Source organism: Mesoplodon mirus, assembly GCF_964341445.2.
Source record: "Mesoplodon mirus genome assembly, chromosome: 10".
Classification (NCBI taxonomy): Eukaryota; Metazoa; Chordata; class Mammalia; order Artiodactyla; family Ziphiidae; genus Mesoplodon; species Mesoplodon mirus.
Genome location: NC_138986.1, coordinates 9,571,726 through 9,596,731, shown reverse-complemented (window position 1 = coordinate 9,596,731; position 25,006 = coordinate 9,571,726). Strand labels below are relative to the sequence as shown.

Below are 25,006 nucleotides of genomic sequence, written 5' to 3'. Positions count from 1 at the left end.
TTAGGAAAAGTATAATTAAGAAACGTTCAGGATAAGCATTGGCATTTTGCAAAACAGAGTTTAGTTTATAAACTTAAGAGATGTATGATTGGGGCTTCCCTGGTGGCACAGTGGTTGGGAGTCTGCCTGCCGATGCAGGGGGCGCGGGTTCGTGCCCCGGTCCGGGAGGATCCCACGTGCTGCGCAGCGGCTGGGCCTGTGGGCCGTGGCTGCTGGGCCTGTGTGTCCGGAGCCTGTGCTCCACAGTGGGAGAGGCCACGGCGGTGAGAGGCCCGCGTGCCGCAAAAAAAAAAAAAAAAGAGATGTATGATTGTCTGTTAAATGGTTTTTGGTTCTTTAGCTGGGGCAGTAAACCTAGACTAAATGAAGTTTTTCATCCCAAGAAAACTATGATTTTTATAATTTCAAAACTGAAATAGTGAGATGAAATTTATTTGGAAATGGCAATGAATTCATTAACTGGAACAATCAGACACCTAGTAGGTAGTAGATACCATACTATGTGGTAAATGGATTAATAATTCATTCATTTAACAAATATGCATTTGAGTGATTGCCGTGTCAGGCACTGTGCTGAACACGATAGAGAAGGAACTTACAGTTTAGTAGAGAATGCACCACAGGTAAACACGCAAAAATAACACCGTGTAAACACAATGATGGGGAAGTACGACGTCGGCCCAAAGGCAGGCTGTAGGAGAGATCCACGGCCAGTGTCAGAGGTCACAGGATGTTTCCCACAAGTGAAATCTAAGTGAATTCAGGGGCATGAAACATGAATAGGATTTGATCAGGTGAAGAAAGAGGGAAGGTATGTACAGGTCTGGGATTCATCAGTGTAAAGATGGCAAGTGGAAGTTGTCGGGGTGAATATCATGCAGGAAGAGGGTGTCCAGTAAGAAGAGCACAGGATCCTGGGGAACATAAGCTTTTATAGGGTGGCCTGTCTCCAAAAAGAAGCCTGAGAAAGGAGAGAAGGCAGAAAACCAGAAGAGGTCACGTGTGGCGAAACAAAGGGAAGAGCGTTTCAAGAAGAAGTGGATGGCAGTGTCCTTTGCAGCCAGGAGGTGGAGTGAGCTGAGGGCCAAGTAGGTCCACTGGGTTGGCCCCCACAGGAGGGCTGCTAGGGGCCTCGACAGAGCCATTCCAGTGGGGTAACGCGGGCGAAGTTCAGTTACTGTGGGGTGAAGGGTGAGTAGCGGATGAGGTTGACACAGTGAATGTGGACAGCGCTTCTTAACATTTAAATTTCCTTTGAATGGGTAAAGGAGATGTGGTACATACATACATACAATGGAATACTACTCAGCCATGAAAAAGAAAGAAAGAATGCCAGTTACAGCAACATGGATGGTCGGGATAGAGATGATCATACTAAGTGAAGTCAGTCAGAAAGAGAAAGACAAAGACCATATGCTATCACTTACATGTGGAATCTAAAATAAGACACAAATGAACTTATCTACAAAACAGAAACAGACTCACAGAGAGAACAGACTTGCAGTTGCCAAGCGGGTGGAGGGGTAGGAGAGGGATGGATTGGGAGTTTGGAGTTAGCAGATGCAAACTATTACATATAGGATGGATAAACGACAAGGTCCTACTGTATAGCACAGGGAACTCTATTCAATATCCTGTGATAAGCCATAATGGAAAAGAATATTAAAAAATGATATATATGTATAACTGAATCATGTATAACTGAATTTTGCTGTACAGCAGAAATTAACATTGTAAATCAACTATACGTCAATAAAAAAATAAAATAAATTGAAGTAATAAAAAAATTCAGATTTCTTAGAGATGTTAAGAGAAGGCACTGGTCAAAGGAATATTTGGGGTTGAGGTAGGAATGTTTTCTTTTTAAAGATGTGATGGACATGCGTGGTTTAAATGCTAATGGGAAGGAAAGAGCGGAGAAGTTTAAAATCATGGAGCAGTTAGAACGTTATCTGGCTGAGAGCCTCCCAGTATGCAGTGTAGGGTGTGGTTATCTTTGTAGTTTGCTGAGGGAGTTTTCTCCTGGCCTCTCCTTTCTCTCTGTTTTTTTTTTTTTTTTTTTTTTTTTGGCCACACTGCAGCTTGCGGGATCTTAGTTCCCCCGCAGGGATTGGACCCTCGCCCTCAGCAGTGAGAGCTTGGAGTCCTAACCACTGGACCGCTAGGCAAGTTCCTATTTTGTTTTTTGAAGTTAGAGCCAAGGTCATGTGCTTACATGTAACTCCCAAAAGCGCCCTAAAGCAAAAAATTTAAGTGGTTTTACAATGTGAAGCTCATCACATCTGCTCTGTGTGCTTGGTGTCTATATTTAAAGTATTTTACTTTGTTTAAGGCTTCTGGCAGACCACTTTTGAGATCATATCTTTGTTTCTTTGACTTTTCAACCCGTATTACTGCTAGCTTCTGGTGGCTGTGGATGTTTGAGTGTACCATCAGCCACGGAAGGCTAATTCTGTAGAAGGAAACCAGTGCAGTTAGCGTACCATTAATATTTTTTTTTCCACAATTGTACTCTTTATTTGTATGGACCTTTAAAAATTATGGTAAAATATATATAACATAAACTTACTATTTTACAGGCAATCATAAATCTCTTGAATTTATAAACTAAACTCTTTTGCAAAATGCTAATGTTATCCCCAATATTTCTTCATTATACTCGTGGAGATGGTCCTACCTGCTCCCTCTGGTGGTTCCTCCGTGGGCAGTTTATTTGCTGCATGTGCTGGTCAGTTCTCAGTTGGAGTCTCTGAGGGCGGGTCCCTCTGCACATCCCCAGGACAGTGTCTGTGCAGCTCTCTCCTCTCCCACACTCTTACCTTGTGAACGCTCACCTCTTGGGCCTCCCCTCACACCCATCTTTGCTTCCTCAGTGCCGAGGTTGACGGCCTTTGCCTGGGTTTCCCTTCCCTGAGCTTTCGGGAAGCTGTGGCAGTTCTTGGGCTCGCCCGGTTTTCCCCCATCTCTCAGGGATCACTGTCCTGTGCTACCTGTTGTCCATTGCCTGAAAACTGTTGTTTCACAGATTTTGGTCAGTGTTTGAGGTATTTGAAGTTGGAGAGGATATCCAATACCTGGTGTACCATTTTTTTCTGACATTGTAGTTTTGCCCACTATTATGAAATTTTTGTCTACTTCCTGAAGTATATATATTTTGTTAACTGGTCCCAGAAAAAGGCCAACTTATCTTCAGAAAAAAAGGGCTCCAGTATCCTTCTTCCGTCTTCACTGCTCACCCTTTCCTGTCTCTCGTGTGGGGTGGTTCTGTAGTGACATCTACCTGCCTGCTTCTTCCACGCACATCCAGAGTCCACTGTGCAGGCGTTCAGACATCCTGAATCTTGGTTCTACTATTAGGCATGTATTTGCTGCAGTCACCCTGCCAGCTGGTGGTTCAGTCCTGGTGGAAAGTCTGCGTCCACTTCCTTCTGCTGCCCCATCCTGTATCCTAATGTGAGCTAGAGCCCCAGCTGTAGTACTGCCATCTGTTCTCACCTTTCATTCCTTTACTCTTAAGTCTTCTATCTCCTTATTCTTAAAGTGCATTTCTCATAGATAACATATAGGCAGGGTCTTGTTTTTTATCAAGTTGACAATCTCTCTTTTAATTGGAGCGTTCAGACTACATTTAATATAATTGTTGATTTGATTTTGTTCGTGTACCCTCTTGCTGTTTGCTTTTTATTTATTTGCCCCATCTATTCTTAGTTCCTTTTTTTTTCTTGCCTTCTTTTAGATTATTTAATAGTATTCCTTTTTGTCGTCACCATTGGCTTACACATACATGTTTATTTCTTCCCTCCCTCCCTCCCTCCCTCCCTCTCTCCCTCTCTCCCTCCCTTCCTTCCTATGAGTGCCCTGAGGTTCCTCGAATGAAGTGGTTATCTTTGTTTTGTTTTGTTTTGTTTTGTTTTGGCATTACGCGGGCCTCTCACTGTTGTGGCCTCTCCCGTTGCGGAGCACAGGCTCCGGATGCGCAGGCCCAGCGGCCATGGCTCACGGGCCCAGCCGCTCCGCGGCATGTGGGATCCTCCCGGACCGGGGCACGAACCCGTGTTCCCTGCATTGGCTGAAGTGGTTATCTTAACACATTCTGACTTCAAATAACGTTGCAGCACTTGCATATAAGAACTCTGTAACAGTATTTATCTCTTTCCTGTCCTTTGTGCTGTTTTTTTGTTGTGCGTTTTATTTCTCAATATTATAAACCCCACAAGACACTGTTGTTATTCTTGTTTCAAAAGTCAGTTATCCTTTTAAAGTCAGTTATCTTTTAGGGAAATTAAACAACAAGAATTTTTTAAAATATGGCCCGCATACTTTCATTCCTGATACTCTTCTTTCTTTTGTGTAGATTCAGGTTTTTATCTAGTATAATTTTCCTTCTGGTTAAAGAGCTTCCTTTAACATTTCTTGTCGTGTCCGTTTGCTGGTGACAGGTTCTCTCAGCTTCTGTTTGTCTGAAAATGCCTTTATATCACCTTTAGTTTTGAAGGCTGTTTTTGATGGAGGGAGAATTCTAGGTGGATATTTTTGCCGTTTTTCACCACCTTAAAGGTGGATTTTGACTGTATTGTTTCTGATGAGAAGTCTGCAGTCATTCTTTGTTCATGTAGCCAGCTCCCGCCCCCGACCTGTGGCTGTTTTTAAGATATTTCTCTTTGTCGCTGATGTTCTGCAGTTTCATTAGATCTCTTGGCGTAGTTTTTTGTTGTGTTTTGTAGGATTTATTCAGCTTCTTGGATCTGTGGGTTGTGTTCTCATGAAATTGAAACCATTCTGCCATTTTACTTCTTCTGTTCTGCCTCCCCACCCCTCTGGCACTGTGGTGGCATGTATGTTAGACTGTTTCTGTTGCCTCACAGGTCGCTGCCCAGGTTTTTATCCTCTTTTCTTTCTGCTAATAGTTTCAACTGCTTTATCTTCAAGTTCACTGATCATTTCTTATGGAGTATCTAATCATCTGTTAAGCCCCTCCAGTAAAATTCTTTCATTTGAGAAATCATAGTTTACAATTCTGGTCATTCCATTTGGTTCATTTTTATAACATACATTTTTCTCCTTATTATCATCATGTGTTCCTTTAAGTCCCTGAATATATTTATCATAGTTATTCTAAAGTGTCTGCTGATTTTCTTATGTGTGTCATTTCTTGGTTTGTTTCTATTGACTGATATTTTTGTCCTGCATTACATTTTTCTGTTTATTGGCTTGTCTATTAATTTTTTGTTGACACTAGACATTGTGTTGGCATGTTGCTGAGTGTCTGGATTTTGATGTCTCCCTTTAAAGGGTGATAAAGTGTGTTTTGGTAGGCAATTAAATTACTTTTGAATCCGTTCGATTCTGTCAAGACTTACTTTTAAGTTTTGTTAGGATGGGTCCGGAGTAGCCTTATCCTGAGGTACATTTTGCCCCACCCCAGCCTGAATGGGGTCTCTACCTTGAATGCTTTGGGTGTATTCAGTGGAATCTCCCCACTCTGGCTAGTCAGAGCTCTGGTGTCTTGCAGTTCTGCCTGACCTCTGAGAAGTTTTTCAGCCTGCAGCTCCCCTGGAGTTGTTCTTGGCTCAGCCTTCAAGCAGTTTGTCCAACTGTGTGCAGTTCAGGATTTATCAGCAGACTCAAGGAGACCTTTGTGCAGGTTTCTAGAGCTTTTGCTCTGAGTAGCTCCTTTCTGGTAGTTTGTCCTCAGGTTTCAGCTGCCTTAGCCTCCTGGAATTCTGGTCTCTGTCTCTTCAACTTAGCAGGACCTATGCTTTCTGCTTGGAGCTCCCTGCTTCTCCCAGCATTTGTGTCAGAAAGTGCCACCAGGCAGAAAGCTGGAGCCTTGATGGGGCTCATCTCATGTTTCCCTTCTCTCAGCATTCCCTCTCCTGTGCGGCCTTTTTGCCCAGTATCTGGAACCTGTTATTTTGTGTATTTTTCCCAGTTTCCTAGAGGTTTTTGTCTGTATGTGGTAACAGAGCAAGTCTAATACCAGTTACCCCATTGTGGCTTTTGCTCTTTGATTTTAATTAGTTGTTTTCTTTGTTGTTTTGGCTGTGCTGTGAGGCTTGTGGGATCTTAGCTCCCTGACCAGGGCTTGAGCCTGGGCCCTTGGCAGTGAAAGCATGGAGTCCTAACCACTGGACCGCCAGGGAGTTCCCTTGATTAGTTGCTTTCACTACTAGATTTTGATATATCACTTATTCCTTTTATGTTCTAGTTTTTCTCTTCTCTTTTTATTTTAGTTGGTCTGTACTATAGCCTTTTTAACCCCTCCTTTTAATAGTTTTATCCTAAAAGGCCCTCGGTTGATTCAGGTTACACGAGGAAAATGATGAAGTTCTAGGGCACAAGTTTATTTTTTGCCATTTTGCATATGTTCAGTGTTTCACAGTTTATCCACAGGGTCTCCAAATAGCAATAAAGACTGCGCTGTAGCTTGGATCCCCCTTCCTGTGCTTTCCCCAGCACACAAGTGAGCTTTCTGAGACTCTGTATTGTTTGAAAAATACAGATTTAGGGGAAATTTCAGTCCACATAAGGCATTTGAAGCACTGAGTATAATAGAATATTTGGATAGATTCCTTTGTGAGGACTTATTTCTCTTAACTTTTATGAGATAATGTATTTTTTTCTAAATGGAATTGTTGGAATATTCAGTACAAAGTAATCAGTGTAGTAAAGGGCTAAGTAGTACTTGCTGGTGATCACTAGCATAAGAAAAAGGAGACTAATAGCTAAAGCAGGAATTTGTTTTATGGGACAGTTTAATCTTTCAACCTAAGGAGGAAAATAAGTAAGGTACTTTGTGCCATTTTGGAAACTATGCTGAGTTTGTATTAAAGAGCTAGATGAAAATGTTAAAAATCTGGGCTTCCCTGGTGGCGCAGTGGTTGAGAGTCCACCTGCCGATGCAGGGGACACAGGTTCGTGCCCCGGTCCGGGAGGATCCCACATGCTGCGGAGCTGCTGGGCCCATGAGCCATGGCCGCTGAGCCTGCGCATCCGGAGCCTGTGCTCCACAACGGGAGAGGCCACAACAGTGAGAGGCCCGCATACCGCAAAAAAAAAAAAAAAAATCTCAGAGCCCTTAAGTGTTCAAATTTTCAATTGTCTCAAATATTATCATATTTTTTGAATTTTGTTGGACTTAGAATCCAAATAAGGTGGGGAGGGACAAACTAGGAATTTAGGATTAACAGATACACAACACCATATATAAAATAAACAACAGGACCCACTGTATAACATAAGGAACTATATTTAATATCTTGTAATAACCTATAATGGAAAATAATATGAAAAAGAATCTATATATATATAACTGAATCACTTTGCTGTACACCTGAAACATTGTAAATCAACTATATTTCAATTTTAAAAAATGAAAAAATGAGTACGATGAAGAGAAATAGACTTAAAAAAAAAGAGTCCAAATGAAGTATATATAGCAGTCATAATCAATTGTCTAAGCCTCTCAATTTATAAGTTCCCTCATTTCCCTTCCTCTTTGCCCCCATACCTGGGCTTGTTTTTGTCTTTGAGATTTGTTTGTTAGAGAAAATGGGTTCTGTGATTTCCTACATCTGGGTTTTCTTACTGCATCCTCATTGCAGAGTGCAGTATATTCCTTTGTATGTCTTGTAAATTTTAAAATAAATTTATTTATTTATTTTTGGCTGTGTTGGGTCTTCGTTTCTGTGCGAGGGCTTTCTCCAGTTGCAGCAAGCGGGCTTTCTCCAGTTTCTTCATCGCGGTGCACGGGCCTCTCACTGTTGCGGCCTCTCGTTGCGGAGCACAGGCTCCAGACCCGCAGGCTCAGTAGTTGTGGCTCACGGGCCCAGTTGCTCCGCGGCATGTGGGATCTTCCCAGACCAGGGCTTGAACCCGTGTCCCCTGCATTAGCAGGCGGATTCTCAACCACTGCACCACCAGGGAAGCCCTGTCTTGTAAATTGATACTAGGATCTAGAGGGTCAATAAGATTCAAATTCTTTTTTCAAGTATGTGACTGGCATTGTATTCCATCAGAAGGCAAGTAATGTCTGGTTGTCTTTTGGATGCACTGTGCTTAGATGCATTAAATTATTAAGGATTGAAAAATGATGTTCTAATTCTATTACTGTTTTTTCATTTATTTCATTTATTAACTATCCAGGATCATCCTTGCTTTTGCATATTGCACTAAATAATAACCTTGTACACACTTGCACAGGTGCAGGTAGAGAATGGATTCGCAAAATGCGACATCTGGATCTAAGGGTAAATGTATCTTGAAAACTGTATTGAAGTAGAATTTCTCACTTATAAGATGAGCAGAAATGCAAAAGTTGGGTAATTGATTCTGTTTGTGAAACTGCGGAGAACCATTACATTCATATATATTGCTGGCAGACGTTTAAATGGTACAGTCCCCAGTAGAGGGAAATGTGGCTACATGTACCAAATTAATTTGTCTTCCTTTATGTGTGGAATTGAGCATTTTTTTCACACATAAATGGTGTAAGGGCCATTTATATTTTTCTATGAACTGTGTATTCCTCTGCCCATTTTTTCTGATGGGTTGCTGATCTTTTTCTTGAGTTCTAGATGCTTTTTAAGATTAAAACTTTGTGATACGAATTGCAAAGATTCTTTTGTAGTTCATATTTTATATATTAGTGATTTTTGGTAATAGTGATGTTATGTGTGATATGGCCAGTTTGATGCCACCACATCAAATAACTAATGCTTTCTTCTGATTGTTCTTATATAAAACACATAAAGAAGCTTTGATCTGGGTGAGTTTGGGTAGAAAGTTTCTTAAAATCATCCCAACCTCCAGCTGCTTGGTTACAACATGGCCTCAGTTCAGAGGATTTCCTTGGTCCAAGTATTCCCGGAATCGTTGTGCATGAGTGGAATAGAGGCTGGGAGGAGTAACATGGAAGTGGATGGTACAATTTGATTGGTTTATTTTAAGTAGTCAGGATTTCTTCCCCCTTGCGATTGTATAATTGCCCTTTGTTACACACAGATTTAAGATTATTCGAAATGTTTCTTGGGAACATATTCCTACACTCAGTGAATTTCTATTTACATTTCTCTTTGCCTTGGAAGTTTCTCAAGCTACTTGTCTGGTTAACCAGTTAGAACATTCCTCTAACCACATCATATTTCAGGATGACAGATATAAACCCATTTTAGGAAAAACATTTTTAAAAGCACATATCGATTTTACCGGTAGTTTATTCTTGAAATTTTTACATAAGAAAATTAATTTTCAGCCATTCTCGATGGCTGCTACCAGTTCCTTTTAGAAAATTCTTCTACTGGGAAAAGATCTTTTACTAGAACAACTGTTAAAATAAAACCTTCGCAGAACTCAATCATCTTCACTCTAATCCTGAATAGCTTATCAAGCACATTGCTTGTAAACATTTAAGGAAACAAACCAAGTTTATTTCCTTACTTGGAAATTTTAAGAGCAACATGCCCAAAACATAATTAATTGATCCATGTCTCCTTGGAAAGAGTTTTTTTTTTGTCATGTGCAGCTGTCTTGGACCTCAGCCGTGCTATATTTTAACAATTTTACTGATGGCACAGGTGAAACTATGGAAAGCATGCTTCTCAGGCTTTCTAATGACTCAGCAGAAAAGGATAAGGGATAATTGGATGATGGTTTAGGAATTCAGAAAACTCTTAATAGGTTGGAGCAATGGGTTGAATCTAACAAGATGAAATTTTACGGGGATAATTTAAGATTCTTTATTTGATTCAAAATAACAAGTGAACAAGCACAGACCAGGATTTAGCACTGGCTGTTGAAATCACAGATTGATAGAAACTGAAAAGCATTTACGCCTTAACCACTTATAAAAAAGCCAAATACATCTACATATATCAGTGGTATAATAATGCTCTCAGGGTCTGTTAGAGTGCGTTCTGTTTCTTCTGATGATCTTGTGGATTAGGTAGAGACAAGATATAGGAAGTCATTAAATATGTAAATTTTATAAAAAGTGTCGAGTGTGTTTAAGTAAAACAAGCTTGGCATTTAAAAAGATAAATTAATTTTATAGAAATATCACCTACATGCAAAACTTCAGTTCTCAAGGGTGTCAGATTAATAAGGGATCCTTCAGTCCCCGAATTTCTGAAGGTTTACATATTTTACTCATTTTTTTGATTGTGTCTCTGTTTTAAAGATGGGAGAGCTGCATCGCTGAAGGTTTACTGTTTTTTTCCCAAGATTTAATTGTGATTTATGTGAAAGAAGCAGATGTGTAAGAATGGGAGCTTGTCTTCTGTGTTCTAACCCCCATATGAATTTTTTGCTGCCAGTTTTTTTGCTATTTGGAACTGTTTAATTCTCTATTATTGTACATTTTAGGTTTTGTTTTGCAAAATAGGAAATACAGCAATGAACTTATGTACAGTGTTTTTTTTATTTAGGGTGTTTTCTTAAAAAATTCTTTGGTTTGGGATTATTGGTTTGTATCAACTTGGACTCTCTAGATTGCAACTGACAGTCTGAACTCGTAAGCACAAAAGGAGATGCACTCGTTACTGTGAGTGAACTGTCCACAAGGGGAGAAGTGGCTTTGGGCTCGTCCTTCAGGTGCTCTCATCAGGACACTGTTTCTCTTCCTCATTCCATTCTGCATTCCCCCCACTTCACTCTTCAGACTTGTAGCCGCTGGCAACATTTTCAGAGAAAAAGACCCACTCTCCCAGCATCCCTGTCGCATTCTGATTTTCCCTGTTTGGGTTATATGCTCACCAATCATTTGGAGCCAGGCAGGAAGTTTCCAAATGGAAGGGATGTGGAGCAGACAAAGTAACAGATGTTTACAGCATGGGTCAGACAGAATGAGGTATGTTCAGGATGATGGGTTCTGCACACATCAGACAGGTGTATGTGGCACACTTAGAATTCTGGAACGCTTAGCGCCTGGAACACTTAGTTTGAAGCTGTGAATCCACTAATGTATATCTTACTATATCTAGATAAAATAACATATATAGGATTGCTATCTACCAGCCATTCGCTTCCTCTGTAATACTTTTTGAAATTGCTGTTGAAGAGATTAATTGTGGGTGACAGTATGTATTCCGTATACAGTATGTATACAGTAGACTGTATACAGTATGTATACAGTCTACTGTATACAGTATTATCTACTGTGTGGACATTTAGCTCTTGAATATACTTGGAGTCATTTTTTAATGTACAGCTAACATTGGAAAAGGCGGTGTAGAAAAATGACCTTTTCTTTCAAAGACCACATCAGAAAATAGTTGGGCAGATTGGCAGTTGAGGTCGAGGTCAGCATCTTTATCTGTGTGGGTCCTGTAGTGGCGGTGAAGGTGGGAAGGTGAGGAGACCTGGAAGCCAAGGAGGGACAGGAGAGAGAAGGAGTGGATAATAGGAGGGGGCCGGAGGTTTCCAGTCTGGCCTAAACTTTGTAAGAAGAGTTACTCTTCTAGGCTGAATGGCCTTTTTTTTTTCTTCCTCTTGACATTTATGCTCATTTGGGGATGTGCTTTTTAAATGTGTTTTTTTTTTTTTTTTTGCGGTACGCGGGCCTCTCACTGTTGTGGCCTCTCCTGTTGTGGAGCACAGGCTCCGGACGCGCAGGCTCAGAGGCCATGGCTCACGGGCCCAGCCGCTCCACGGCATGTGGGATCTTCCCGGACCGGGGCACGAACCCGTGTCCCCTGCATCGGCAGGCGGACTCTCAACCACTGCGCCACTAGGGAAGCCCTTAAATCTTTTTGTTCTCCAAAGTTAGTCTCAGTTATAATTCTGAAGAAGCATCTCTAGGTTAAAAAAAAAAAAGTCCTAAACCAACGTATTAAATAAACCTGTAGTGTTTATAGACATTTTCCACGGGTAAATGTTCAGTAGTACTTAAATGTGTAAGGGAGTTTCCATTTTTTAATTTTTAGCTTGTTTCACATTCTGTTTCACCAAGTTGTAGCTTTAGTAAACAAGAGGCTTTGGTTTTCTCTGTCTGCGGGTTAGTTGAATTTAACCGGATCAAAAAAGTTGTTAGCCAGGATTCTTAAGGAACAGGAACAAAAAGCATGTTCCTCATCTGGCTCTCGTCAGCTTGCCAGGCCCCGCCCCTCCCTGGGAAGCTCGCTGTCCTGTGGGGTGAGTCCTGGCCTGGGGACCCCCCTCTCTCTCCTCAGGTGTTTATCTCCTATCTGCCCTCATTGCACGAGGGATTGAGGTTGGTGTGGCATGTTTTAAAAAAATAGTCCCCAACGTGGCAAGCAGAATTCTATCTACTTTTGCAACTGTGTGAGGAACATACGTCGGCCTGGTGTCCTCCTTTGTAGTGACCTAAGGAAAATTGGAATGCTTCCAGAATTCTCACTGTCCCTGAGCCTGGCTTTCAGTCCCCCTTCCCAGCCTCCCAGCCTATAGCAGTAAAGGATCTAATGCTATTTCTTTCTTTTCTTTCTTTTTTTTTTTTTTTTGCGGTACGCGGGCCTCTCACTGTTGTGGCCTCTCCTGTTGCGGAGCACAGGCTCCGGACGCGCAGGCTCAGCGGCCATGGCTCACGGGCCCAGCCGCTCCGTGGCATGTGGGATCTTCCCGGACCGGGGCACGAACCTGTGTCCCCTGCGTTGGCAGGCGGACTCTCAACCACTGTGCCACCAGGGAAACCCTAATGCTATTTCTTGACTGACAGACTGTACACTACCATTTGTTTCCTTCCAACATTTTATTATGAAAAATTTCAAGCGTGTAGAAAAGTTGAACTCATTTTCCGTTGGGCACTGTAAATCCCCTATCTACTGTAGATTCTATAAATAACATTTTACTTACTGTACCTGCTTTATCACATATTCCTCCATCAGTTCATCTTATTATTTTTGATGTATTTCAAAATAAATTAGTATTGGGGTTTTTTTCCCCCAATCTTTTATCACAGGAGGTGAATCCTTGAGTCCTGTTATAAGGATTTCAGGCTCATTAAGCAGGTGTGGAGAAAGAGCCCTGGCCAGCAAAAGGGCCAGCACAGTTCTTGCCATATGGTCGGTGTGCAGCCAATATTTGTTAAAGGAATGCAGTTCCATTAGGCTAATTTGTCTAGCCCTGTAGGCAGACTTCATTTTGCCTCATAGGACAATTACTTTTAAAACAAACCATGTTAGCTAGGTTCATGTGGACTTGCTTCTGTAAGATAGTCCATGAGAGACAATTATTTAGAATTTGAAATGGATTAAATATATGTAATATGTTTATTATATATTATAAAAGTATATATAAAGTATTTGTATTTTTACAACAGTGGTTGTCTCTCTTGGAATACGTGCCTGGCAGTTATTCCAAGGAACCCACATCTCTGGGTTGGTGCCTCAAGGATCCGCTTGAGGAAGACCCTGAAAGAGCAACCCCACCTCACATCAACCAGAACAGCTTCCCTTTAGTCTGTTTTCTATGAAATTCAGATTCCATTGCAAGGAGAAGTTTGAAAATCACAGCTGCTCAGGTTACCTGACCACTATACCAGAGCCCTAGGTAAGTCGTCGTATAGTAGGAAGTATTCTAGTAGAAGCGTATGAATATATCTTGCTGCCCACATCTTAAATTTCTGCGTTTAGTTGGCTAGGGATGCTGCACTATCAAAATTCATCCTAGATAAAGAACAGTGAGAGTTTTCATAGCAAGGGATTAATCTGAAGATGATGAATCTGATGTGGGTACATATTTGTGTGTCTGTGGAGATCCCTCAGGCCCTGAGGCTGAGTGTTCCCAGAATGAACAGTATCTGTATTTCTACTTCTTACCTGCTAAAAGAAAGGCATGCTCTTTTCCCCTTGATGAAATGGGTTTATTTTCAGTTCTCTGGGGACTGATGTCTAAATGCAGTGTGGGCAGCTACCAGAAACCTTCCCTGTTTCCAAAGCAGAGCAGGGCTCTCACCATTGGTTTCATTCTTCCTCACAAATAGGGCTGATGAATCATTTTGGTACTGTGTCTTCCTTTCTTGCAAAACAACTGCAGTCATGGTCATGATGTGTTATTCACACCAGCACACTTACAAAGTGAACGGTATAGGTGGTTCTTTTTTGACTGTTACGTTTACATTTGTAACTTCCTCTTTTCTTCTCTACTTCCATTAGGCTCGGGTTATGTATGATTTTGCTGCTGAACCTGGAAATAATGAACTGACAGTTAATGAAGGAGAAATCATCACAATTACAAATCCGGTAAGAGAACTGTTAGGTTTAAATTGGTCCCTTAAGGACTTATTTTTAAGATTTTATTTTTTTAACAGGTTGATCATTCAGACCCACATGAATTTCTTTCCTGTTGCTTGTGAAGTATTGATATTGAATAATAATCTATTATATAAACACTGAGAACAATTAAGACCCCCTAAAAATAGCTGGGTGGGCTCCCTCAGGCAGAACTGGAGCGACATCTGGGACAGATCCCAGCTGGACACAGGTATAGAGATCAGAAAGTGACCAGTGTTGTTTAGCAGCCTCAGCTACCATTTATTCATGGCCTGTGAGCCAAGTGTTTGGCTAAGTACTACGCATATATTTTTTGATGTATTTTCTCTGTGAACTGTGTGAGGTAGGTATTTTTAGTCTCTTTTTACAGATGAGGGTAATGAGCCTTAGAGAGGTTAACTTGCCCGAGACCCTTCTGCTTGTAAGTGGCAAAACCGGGATTCAGAACCACATCCGCTGGCCTCTAAGCCCTGTTTTTCTTCTCTGCAGGGGACACTGCCAGTAAACAAGTGTCCCAGGAGTACAGGTATAATATATACGCCAGTAGGAGACTGGCTGAGAAAACAGGCTCTTAGAGCCCAACCAGACAGGACCTGAAGCCGGGCTGCAGCCTTGGATTTCATCTGGGAAGCAGTGGAGTCATGTAGGGGTTTTGCTTGGTTTTATTGCTGCTGCTATTGTAGGGAGGTGACTGACGAGACCTGCACTTGAAGGAAATTAATCTAGCAGAGGTGTACCGAACGAATTGGTGTGGCTGGGGCCTAGGATCATGACCTTGGGTAGTAGCAGTGGGAGTAGAAAGAAGATGGATGCAGGAGGCTCTGGAGAGTCAGACCAGGAGGACTTGGTGCCTGATTACATACTGTTGGTGAGAAATAGTCAAGGATCCCTGAGGTTTTTGGCCTTCACACCTAAGAGAATGGTGCAAATGGATTCATTAAAATATGTAAGTCAGGAAGAAGAGCTGATTTTTTAAATGTTGAGTTTAAAGACTAATAAATAATCAACCCTGCCCTGTAGCTTTGCATCAGTTTAGAAATAGAATTGCGGAGCTAGAGCTGAGGGCTGGACATAGGCCGGCTCCCTGGACATCTTTGAGCAAGCATGTGAAGAAAGGTACCAGAAGGCCAAGGAGACTCTGGAAGAGGAAGGAAGGGATGCACCTGTTCCACCAGGTGGGAGGGAGTGGGGACTATGGCAGCACAGAGACCAAGGAAGGAGAACAAGGAATGACCAAGAGGATTGCGGTTTCTTAATGTTGATAGTATTTTTTTAGACCTATTTTGTATGTTTTAGGTTTAAAAAAAAATTACTGGTTAGAAAAAGTATATGTAGTTTTATATAATATGCCAGGTGTCTATAAGTAAATAGGTTCTATTTTTAATCATAGAAGAGATTAAAGATTCTTTTATCTACTATTGATTTTTTTTTTAAATGAAGAAGCATTCTTCATTTCTTGGTAAAATAGTATTTAAGTTGCTGTTGTGGTCAAGAAATGGACAAAGTTGTGGCTTAAAATGACTTTTAAAAGGAATATGTTATCTAGATTCAGGTAGGTTTTAACTAATTAAGGTATAACTTATGAATTTAAGATAACCCTTACTATTTTAAGGGGAAAAAGTAGGACTTTGCTGAAGTAATGTTGAAAAATGGGAATCTTGTTATAGAGTATGTTATTATTGATATTTAGTTTATTAATACTTCTTATCTAGGAGAGCTAAGGGAGTATGGACCAGTTAGTTTTCCTAAACAACAGGCAATCCCAAAGCTTAGTGGCTTAAACAAATAATCGATTGTTGTTGCTCGGGAATCCACAAGTCAGCTGGGTGGTTCTCCTTACCTGGGCTCGCCCGTGGTCTGCAGTCACCCAGTGCAGGGCTGGGGCAGAGAACTCCAACATGGCCTCATCTGTCTGGCATTTCTCCTGCTGGGGGTTCGCTGGCTTTGGGTGGGGCAACGGGGAGATTGGGCCTTGTCTCTGTCATCATCTGGCAACTCAAATTTATCCTCATAGTAGCTCTTTTGGAAAAAAGAGTGAGCTGAAGTGTACAAAGCTTCTAGAGGCCAGCTCTGAACTCACCCCATATTATCTCCACCTCATTCTGTTGGCCAAAGAGGTCACAAGGGACAGCCCAGATTCTAGAAGTAGGGGTGTGCATTCTACCTCTTGACAGTTAGAGCTGCAAACCATTTTTGTGATCTACCACAGACCAGTAAATAGAAAGGAACTACAAAATGATGGCATTCTATTAATAGACGGTTTTTCAATCTTTGATCGGTTGTTCAAGTTTGAGTTTTCTTTTTAGATTATATCATTTTCTGATGTAAAGAGAAGGCTTAAGAATTAAAAAATTTGAACAACGTTAGCTCTGTAGGAATGAAAAGGTTAATGTTAATTACTTTAAAAAAAAATAAATTTATTTATTTATTTTTGGCTGCGTTGGGTCTTTGTTGCTGCGTGTGGGCCCCCTCTAGTTGCAGCGAGCGGGGACCACTCCTCACTGGGGTGTGCAGGCTTCTCATTGTGCTGGCCTCTCGTTGTGGAGCATGGGCTCCAGTCGCGCGGACTTCAGTAGTTGTGGCCCGCGGGCTCTATGGCGCAGGCTCAGTAGCTATGGCGCATGGGCCTAGTTGCTCCGCAGCATGTGGGATCCCCTCGGACCAGGGCTTGAACCCATGTCCCCTGCATTGGCAGGTGGATTCCTAACCACTGCGCCACCAGGGAAGTCCCTACTTTTATATGTATGAGAATTCCCAGAGCAAAATATCTGCAGGAAATTCCAACTATAATCTTTTTTTTTTTTTTTAACCTTTTTGAGGATGTTGGTGGAGGATGGCTGGAAGGAAGAAACAGCAAAGGAGAGCGAGGGCTTGTCCCCACGGACTACGTTGAGGTAAGAACTTACTGTCGTTTATTAATTAAACCTGGTCGTTGTCATACATCTTTTTATGAATTATCAACTTAAAGGACAGGACTGGAAGATAATGAAAAAATTCCATTGTAAGAGTAATGCATGCTGATTATATAAACTGTAGAAAATACATTGAAGTAGAACCAAGAAGAAATATTACCTATAGACTTAGGCTCCAAAGAGTGACTCCAAATATTTAGATTAAGTTCCTTCCAAGGATAACAACTTTTTTTTTTTTTTTTTTTTATGGTACGCGGGCCTCTCACTGCTGTGGCCTCTCCCGTCGCAGAGCACAGGCTCCGGACGCGCAGACTCAGTGGCCATAGCTCACGGGCTCAGCCGCTCCGCGGCATGTGGGATCTTCCCAGACCGGGGCGCGAACCCGTGTCCCCTGCATCGGCAGGCGGACTCTCAACCACTGCGTCACCCGGGAAGCCCAAGGATAGCAACTTTTAATTATTCTGAATAAAAGTCTCTATTTTTCCCTTTGCTAATATTGTGTAGTAGCTGCTGCCTACAATACTGTTTACTGTAGAATTGATTCACAAAGTTTAAATAGCAGACTGTTTGAAGTAGCTTTCTTCTCCCTGTGCTGATTTAGGACATCTCTCTCAGTTCCTTCTCCCATTCCCAAGGACGAAGGGTCTTGGATGGGCTGCTGTGAGCTATTGGCTGGTTTAAGCTGTTGTGGTAGATGCCAAGGACAGTGCCCAGCTCCTGAATGAGCCCTCCCTGCCTGGGACACACCCACTCAGCTGACAAACCCTCTCTGAGTCAGCCTCCTGGCACCCCCTGCTGGTTGTCCATAGGTCACTGAGCTGAGTCCTGGGTCCATGGTGAGCTTGCCTCTCATCCTGGGTGATAGAAAGAAACTAAGGCTGTCTGGAGCCCTGTGAATAAAGTTGGAGTGAGATCAAGAACAAAATTGCCTTGGGCTCCCCTCCAGTAGAGAGAAATAGTGCCCTGGGAGGATGTGTGTTGGGCACTGCCTGCAGAATGGGAAGGCTGTCTGTTGCTCCTGACTGAGAGTTGGCGGGGGGGGGGGGGGCTTTGAACACTCTGGAGAATCTGATGAAATCTCAGAAATATGCACATGCACACACCCCACCTTTTCCAGACAGTTTCAGAGGGTTCACAGGCCCCTGAACCCAGTCCACCTGTCTCATGTGTATGTCGTGTTTGACCTCTGTGCACTGTGCATTCAGGATCCTAAAAATTAACAAGAATGAGGAAAATGGGAGAATTTAAGTTGATACTGGCATTAGTTGCATTTCTAGAATTCCGCATACTGACAGAAAGGAATTATGACATCTTCTTGGGCTTGCTTACCCTTTAAGAATAGAAATCCCTTTTCCATATTAGTTGACAGTTCTTGCTTGCCCTCAGGGGCTCTAACTCTGAAATAACTCTAATCTATGAAGATAACTGTGGTTCTTTCTAATGTTCAGATTTTGCCCAGTGATGGAAAAGATCCGTTTTCTTGTGGAAATTCAGTGGCTGACCAAGCCTTCCTTGATTCCCTCTCAGCAAGTACAGCTCAAGCCAATTCATCAGCTGCCAGCAGTAACAACCAGGTAAATCTTATTCCATCATTCTGCTGGATGCGACTGGCTTTACTGAGAGCAAAGCACGTTTGTGAAAGCTTGTGCTGCATTATAGCTAGTGCCATTCCCTGAAAGCGTAAACAAAATAGCTGTTAGATATTTGTGTGGCATTTCTTGCTGGGTTTTAACAAAGACTGTTTTTAGAGTTGATGATTAACTAGAAGGCGGGGTGTTCATTGAGAGTTGCTTGTAAAAGTCTGGCATGGTATGAATACAGACCCCATAAATTGCGAATATCCTCTCACTTGAGGACAAGGAAGGAAAAGCGTCCTCTGCTGAGGCGCAGTGGTCAGGGTCAAAGCTCTGGCTGGAACAGGACGTGATTTCTGTGACCTTGGCACATTACTTGCACTCTCAGCTCGAGTCCCCTCCTCTTGCAGATGCAGTGCATGTAAAAGTGGCTGTAGGTCCAGCAGTTGGTACTGTTATGGTACTGCTTCTAGAAAACTTAGAATAGTGGGATAATTTGAGAAAACGATGCTGCAAGTTCACAGTAATTTTAAGGAATTTGACCAGTTTAGGTGACTCTGCCTGGTTCAGTTACTGCTAAGTGGTTATCCAGAGCCAGTGTCAGTAAGGAAATTGAGAAGATGGATGTGGAAATGTTATTGCCTCCTACATCTTTAGAAAGGAATGGGCTTTACGAGATATCACTTCTTGACATTTTTAACTACATAAAGGCTTTAAATTAGGTAAAGCCTAATAATCATATCACTTATAATTATTTGCTTACAGTATATTTATATCTTAACTTGTTAAGAGAGTTTTTCAAAGTACTGTTACCATATGTTAACTGCAGATTTTATACATTTTTAAATAGCTTTTGTGGACATCCTAAATTACACATTGTCTGGCTCAGATATTTAAAATTCAGAGGCGAGGTTATCACCAGAGTTGAGCATTCTCCTATATTTTGTTAATCTGTAATACCTAAGAATATTGGCCAGTTAAAGTTTACTTAAGATAAAGTGTGAAGAAATAGTAGGTAACCCTTACTTGACGTTTTACCAGGGATTCTTAGCCTGGGAGCTGTTAACGTTTGGGGCCTGATGCTTCCTCACTGTGATGACTAGCAGCGTGTCCGGCCTGGACTCACCGCTCTCCCTGCCTCCCCCCACCCCCGCCCCAACCCTGGTTCCAGTCACCAAAATGGTCTCCAGTTGTTGCCAAATGGGCAAAGTCAACCCAGCTGAGAGTCACTGAGTTTTACAGAAACATCAGTGAAAGGGTTTGCATTAAGTAAAAAAGACATTTCAATAAAGTGGAATTATAATGAGATGATCATAGAACAAGTGAAGGAAACAAAAGATGGGAATATTCATATTCATCTTATTTTAATTCGGGGACCTGTTTCATATATCTCAAGGTAGACTGAAGTACTTTAGCTCATAAACACAAATTCAAAATCAGGCTCAAACTTTATGTTATGAAGAAGACTCCTCAGTATTTAAATGTAACCATATAAACTGATCAGCATAAGTCTAATTTTTTTCTTCCAGGTTGTTTTGAAGAAAATATAACCGACTTTTTTTTGAAGTTAGGGTTTACTAATCCAATCTGACATTAAATCTAATCAGATCCTTTGAAAGCAAAGAAAAAAATGAACCGAAACAAGGAGTAACAAAATACAGAAAGCATGACCATAATGAATTAATTTAAGCATTTGAATAAAAATATTTTCAGCAGCCGTCTATGCTCTCAGTTATCCGGGATGTGAAAACAACTTAAATGGGCCAAAACTGTGGTACGTTTTATAAATACCATTATTAATTGGCAGCTTTTAAAAATGTGGCCATCAGGTTTGCCCGTTATTTCATTTTCTGAATGTCAGTAAGAAAATACTATTTTTGTTCCAGGGATATGCCTCTTGGGCCTTTCTAGTTAGTCTGGCGTTGTGTTAGCTCCCGGAGGACAGTTTTATGTGGAGATAAGTGGGTCAGAGGAGTCAGGCCGCTCCTCTCTGCCGTCAGGCAGGCAGGGCCCCCCTTCAGCTCGGTACACGGTGCACACTCTCTGATTAGTATCCCTTGAGTCTCCTCAGCACCACTTGTTTTCAGTTTGGCCTTCTTCCTGCACAGGCAGGTTAAAGCCTCGCATTCAGCTACTGGTTATCCAACTTTCTGACTGTTGTATCTTTTAAACCATATCTTTTTAGAGAGATCTCTCTAGGAGGTTACATCCATCTGCAGATGTTCTTGAATAACTTATTTTGAGCCTGTTATTTTTTAGTTTGTCTGAGTCTTCATTGACTTTGTATTTTTAAGCTGTACTGCATTTCACAGTAATTAGTTCACACATTTATTTATAGCTTAATATGTAAAATAGCACTTCCTTTTGTTTTTCTTAAAACTCCTGATTTCAGGTTGCTTGGGGTACCTTCTGGTTCTAGCTTCTTACTGAGCAATCACAGAGGTAAGTGCAGTGACTGGTGTAGAGGTAGATAATGTTGATGCATCATCCCAACCCCCATTATGATCTTTTTCTTTCCTTTCTAGTATGTAAGGGAACCCTTTACCTGTAAAACACAGTGCAGCCACTTGGCTGAGGTATAGACTAGAACTGTAAATGTCAAAGGAATATAATGCATTATTCTTTAAATGTGTTGGAACAATTTAATTTGAAAAATGATAGAGCTGTTTATTTTTTTAAGTACTTGGAAAAAATACAGGTAACATTTTTTTTCATTAACTTTGGAATATAGAAGGTCTTTCTAAGCACAGCACAATTTCTAGCAGCCATTAAGGAAAGAATTGATATATTTAAGTCAAAAAGTAAGGGGCTTCCCTGGTGGCGCAGTGGTTAAGAATCCGCCTGCCAGTGCAGGGGATACGGGTTCGGGCCCTGGTCTGGGAAGATCCCACATGCCGCGGAGCAACTAAGCCCGCAAGCCACAACTCCTGAGCCCGCATGCCACAACTACTGAAGCCCGCACGCCTATAAGCCTGTGCTCTGCAACGAGAAGCCACCGCAATGAGAAGCCTGCACACCGCAACGAAGAGTAGCCCCCGCTCGCTGCAACTAGAGAAAGCCCGCATGCAGCAACGAAGACCCAACACAGCCAAAAATAAATAAATAAAAAAATTTTTTTTAAGTAATATTCAACTAGGAAAAAAAATTCTAACATGCCAGAGATGTCAGCTGATTCTGTTAATATACAAAGAACTCTTATAAATCTGTAGGAAAAAGGTAAACAACTCAGAAGAAATGGGCAACGGATATGAACAGATTTTTCATTGGAAAAGAAATACGAAGAGCCAGTAAACATAGGAAAATGCTCATTTTGAAATTCTTCTATCAAATTAGCAGAGAATTAAAATGTTTTAACTCCTAGTGTGAGGAAAGGCGTGTTCAAATAGGCATCCTCGTATGAAGCTGGTATAGGATAAATCGATGAAGCTTTTTGGAGGACAGTTTGATAATATATATTAATATTTGAGGTGCATCTACTCTTTGACCCAGCACTTCTGAGTTGATCTTACAGCTCCGCTCTCAGAACACAGCCATCTGGGCAGGAGAAGAAGTTTCCTGCATCACTGTTGTAACAGCAAAGCCTAGAATGTGTGCGTCATCAGTAGGGGCTGGTCCCATAGACTACAGGACAGCCACACCATGGGGAGCAGGGCTGCGTTTAGAAGAATGAGGGTAGCTTCAGATATACAGATACGGATGAATGGGCTTTTAAAAAGGCATATCACTAGTGTAATGTTATCTCTATTGTGTTTACATATATACACACCACAGATGCAAATTGTGTCGAAAAATTATTGAAGGATATCTAAGAAATGAGTCAGGTTCTTGTTTTCTTTTTCTATTACAGATTTTAAGTTGGATGAGGACAGCTATTGCAGTACCTTTAGAAAAGAAGAATGGTTTTCAGTGGTTATTACTGGTTTCATTATTAGTCATATGTCTGATATTTTACAGTTTCAGGAGCATTTCCTGTTAGTAGCTGTGCCACTAGAATGAATTAACCCGCTGGTGGAATTGAATCTCAGACATTATTACCAAACATGTGTTCATAGTTGTCCTCATTTGGGTTTTCTCCCAGCTATTAGTGTTTAAATTATATCATTGATTATAAAAAGGTTCTCAGTATAGATCTTTTTAAAAACTCTTAGATTACTGCCTCTTTGTAGAACTTACTTTTGAGAAATTAATGGGAAGTTTTTGTTTGTACCCTTAAAAGAACAATGGGGCTTAATCATTAATTGAAAGCTGTATAAACCTAGATGTTTTATCTGAAGGGATTTATTTTTCTATCCTTTTTAAACTAGAAAGGTGTACATACTTGGAATAAACTGCTTCTCCTTTTGTTAAAATTCTTGTTCCTGTCTTTATCACACTGTATCCCAGTTGCCCTTGGATATATCTCTGTTCTTCTGTTTCACGGTTTCTCATCCCAGCCTTCCCCCTCCCCATGTGGGATGGTGCGGTGGGAAGCCTGGTGTAACGTTTGGTGTTAGAGCTGGGTTGACAGTCTGGCTCCACTTCGTAAGAGTCGTGGCTGCTTCCTGAACTGTCGGAGGACCAGGCCACTGGTATAACGTGGTGTCAGACTCACGGAAGACATTTAAGAAAGATTTCCTTCTTTTTTCACCTCTTCCCTCTCCAAGGAACAGTCTCAATCCACTTACCTTTTTTGTTCCAACCTGTCTCCTTCTTCTACCCTCTCTAACCGTGCAGAAGATTTCCTTAGAAATCTCTCTCCCATGTTGAATTTTCTCTTCAGTTTGCTCAGTGTCCAGCTTCTTGTTCAGCATCGCTATCTGCCTGTCTCCTCTGTATCTCAGACTCTGCATGAACAGAATCACTCATTATTTCCCCACAAATCTAGTTTCTCTTCCTGACTTTCCCATTTCTGTTTCTCTGAAATGTTGCTTTTTTCCTATGCTCTGTTTTTCATTCCACTTTAAAACCCTGAGTGCCTTTGCGAGCCATAGTTATAGATAGGAGTGTCCTGCATCCTTTAGATGTGTAAGGGCAGGAAAACGCTCGGTTTTAATCCCAGACCTTGCCTAGATTTTACTCCCAGATCTCATACTTGCTGTGTGACTCACGGTGAGCTTCTTAGCTTCTGTGTGCCTCAGTTTCCTCATCTGTAAGACCTCACAGTATTGTTGGAAAGAGTAAATGGAAGAAAGTTCTGAAGTGTTTAGAACAATACGTGGTACTTAGTAGGGATTTAATTATTTTTAACAGTTTGGATATTAAACAAATGCTCAAAGTTAAGTGGGTATTTAGGGACATAACATCTTTTTTATTATGTAGAGATTTTCAGTGTGATGGTATTTGTTATGAAGGAACTTTTATTTATTAAGGAATGAGGAAGGAAATAGTAATTTTATGTTGGAACTACATTTTGCTTTCACATTTCTCAAAAAAAAAGTCAATTTTTAGGCCATTTTGTAGTCCATTTAAAAATAAATCTGCAAAAGAAACCTTCACAAAGGCTTATTATTTCATTATCTCAAATAAGGTCTGTAATGCTGTGGACTTCTCATAATTGCTTACTGAGACTTTCTCTTTACAAAACCCCTGTTGCAAAGGGTCTCTCCATTTCCCCACCCCCTCTCCCAGCCACACAGGAATCCCTTTTACTCAGTTATAGGGCTTTGTAAGGAGGGTTGTGCACATCTGTATACAGGATTTGTTGACATTTTTCTTCAAAACTGAATTAGGCTGGTGATGTTAACCTTCCATGCTTTCCTGATCCCAGACCCTTGCCTTACATAAGACAGCTTTGTGCATCTGGGACCCATTCAAAAATACACACTGGCGAAATTTATTTTTTAGGATGTTTTGTTGCTATTTGGCTTTATCTAACAGGAAACAAATGACAAAAGCAAAGGGTTTGTTTTGTTTTTACCTTATAACTGCCCTGGTGAAGGGCCAGTCAGCATTGTTATACGCCCAACCCATCATCAGAGGAATGTCTATAAAAGCCCATTTCACGTCGATCTTTATTAGACAGATCTATCAAATTGTCTTCTGCTACTTATAGCATCATCCTGTTTGGCACATAAAGCTACCTATTTTATTTTATTTTTTTTTTTATTTTTTCTTTTTTCTTTTTTTGCGGTTTGCGGGCCTCTCACTGTTGTGGCCTCTCCCGTTGTGGAGCACAGGCTCCGGATGCGCAGGCCCAGCGGCCATGGCTCACGGGCCCAGCCGCTCCGCGGCATATGGGATCCTCCCAGACTGGGGCACGAACCCGTATCCCCTGCATCGGCAGGCGGACTCTCAACCACTGCGCCACCAGGGA

At 41.4% G+C, this 25,006-nt stretch overlaps 1 protein-coding gene across 1 annotated transcript in view; it reads left to right on the top strand.

The window, feature by feature from the left end:
• Nucleotides 1-25,006, top strand: part of SNX9 (sorting nexin 9) — an 88,688-nt gene that overhangs the window by 20,521 nt on the left and 43,161 nt on the right. The window contains 3 exon segments of the mRNA XM_082634047.1: nucleotides 14,112-14,198; nucleotides 17,048-17,122; nucleotides 18,589-18,714. Coding sequence (XP_082490173.1) covers nucleotides 14,112-14,198; nucleotides 17,048-17,122; nucleotides 18,589-18,714 — 288 coding nt within the window.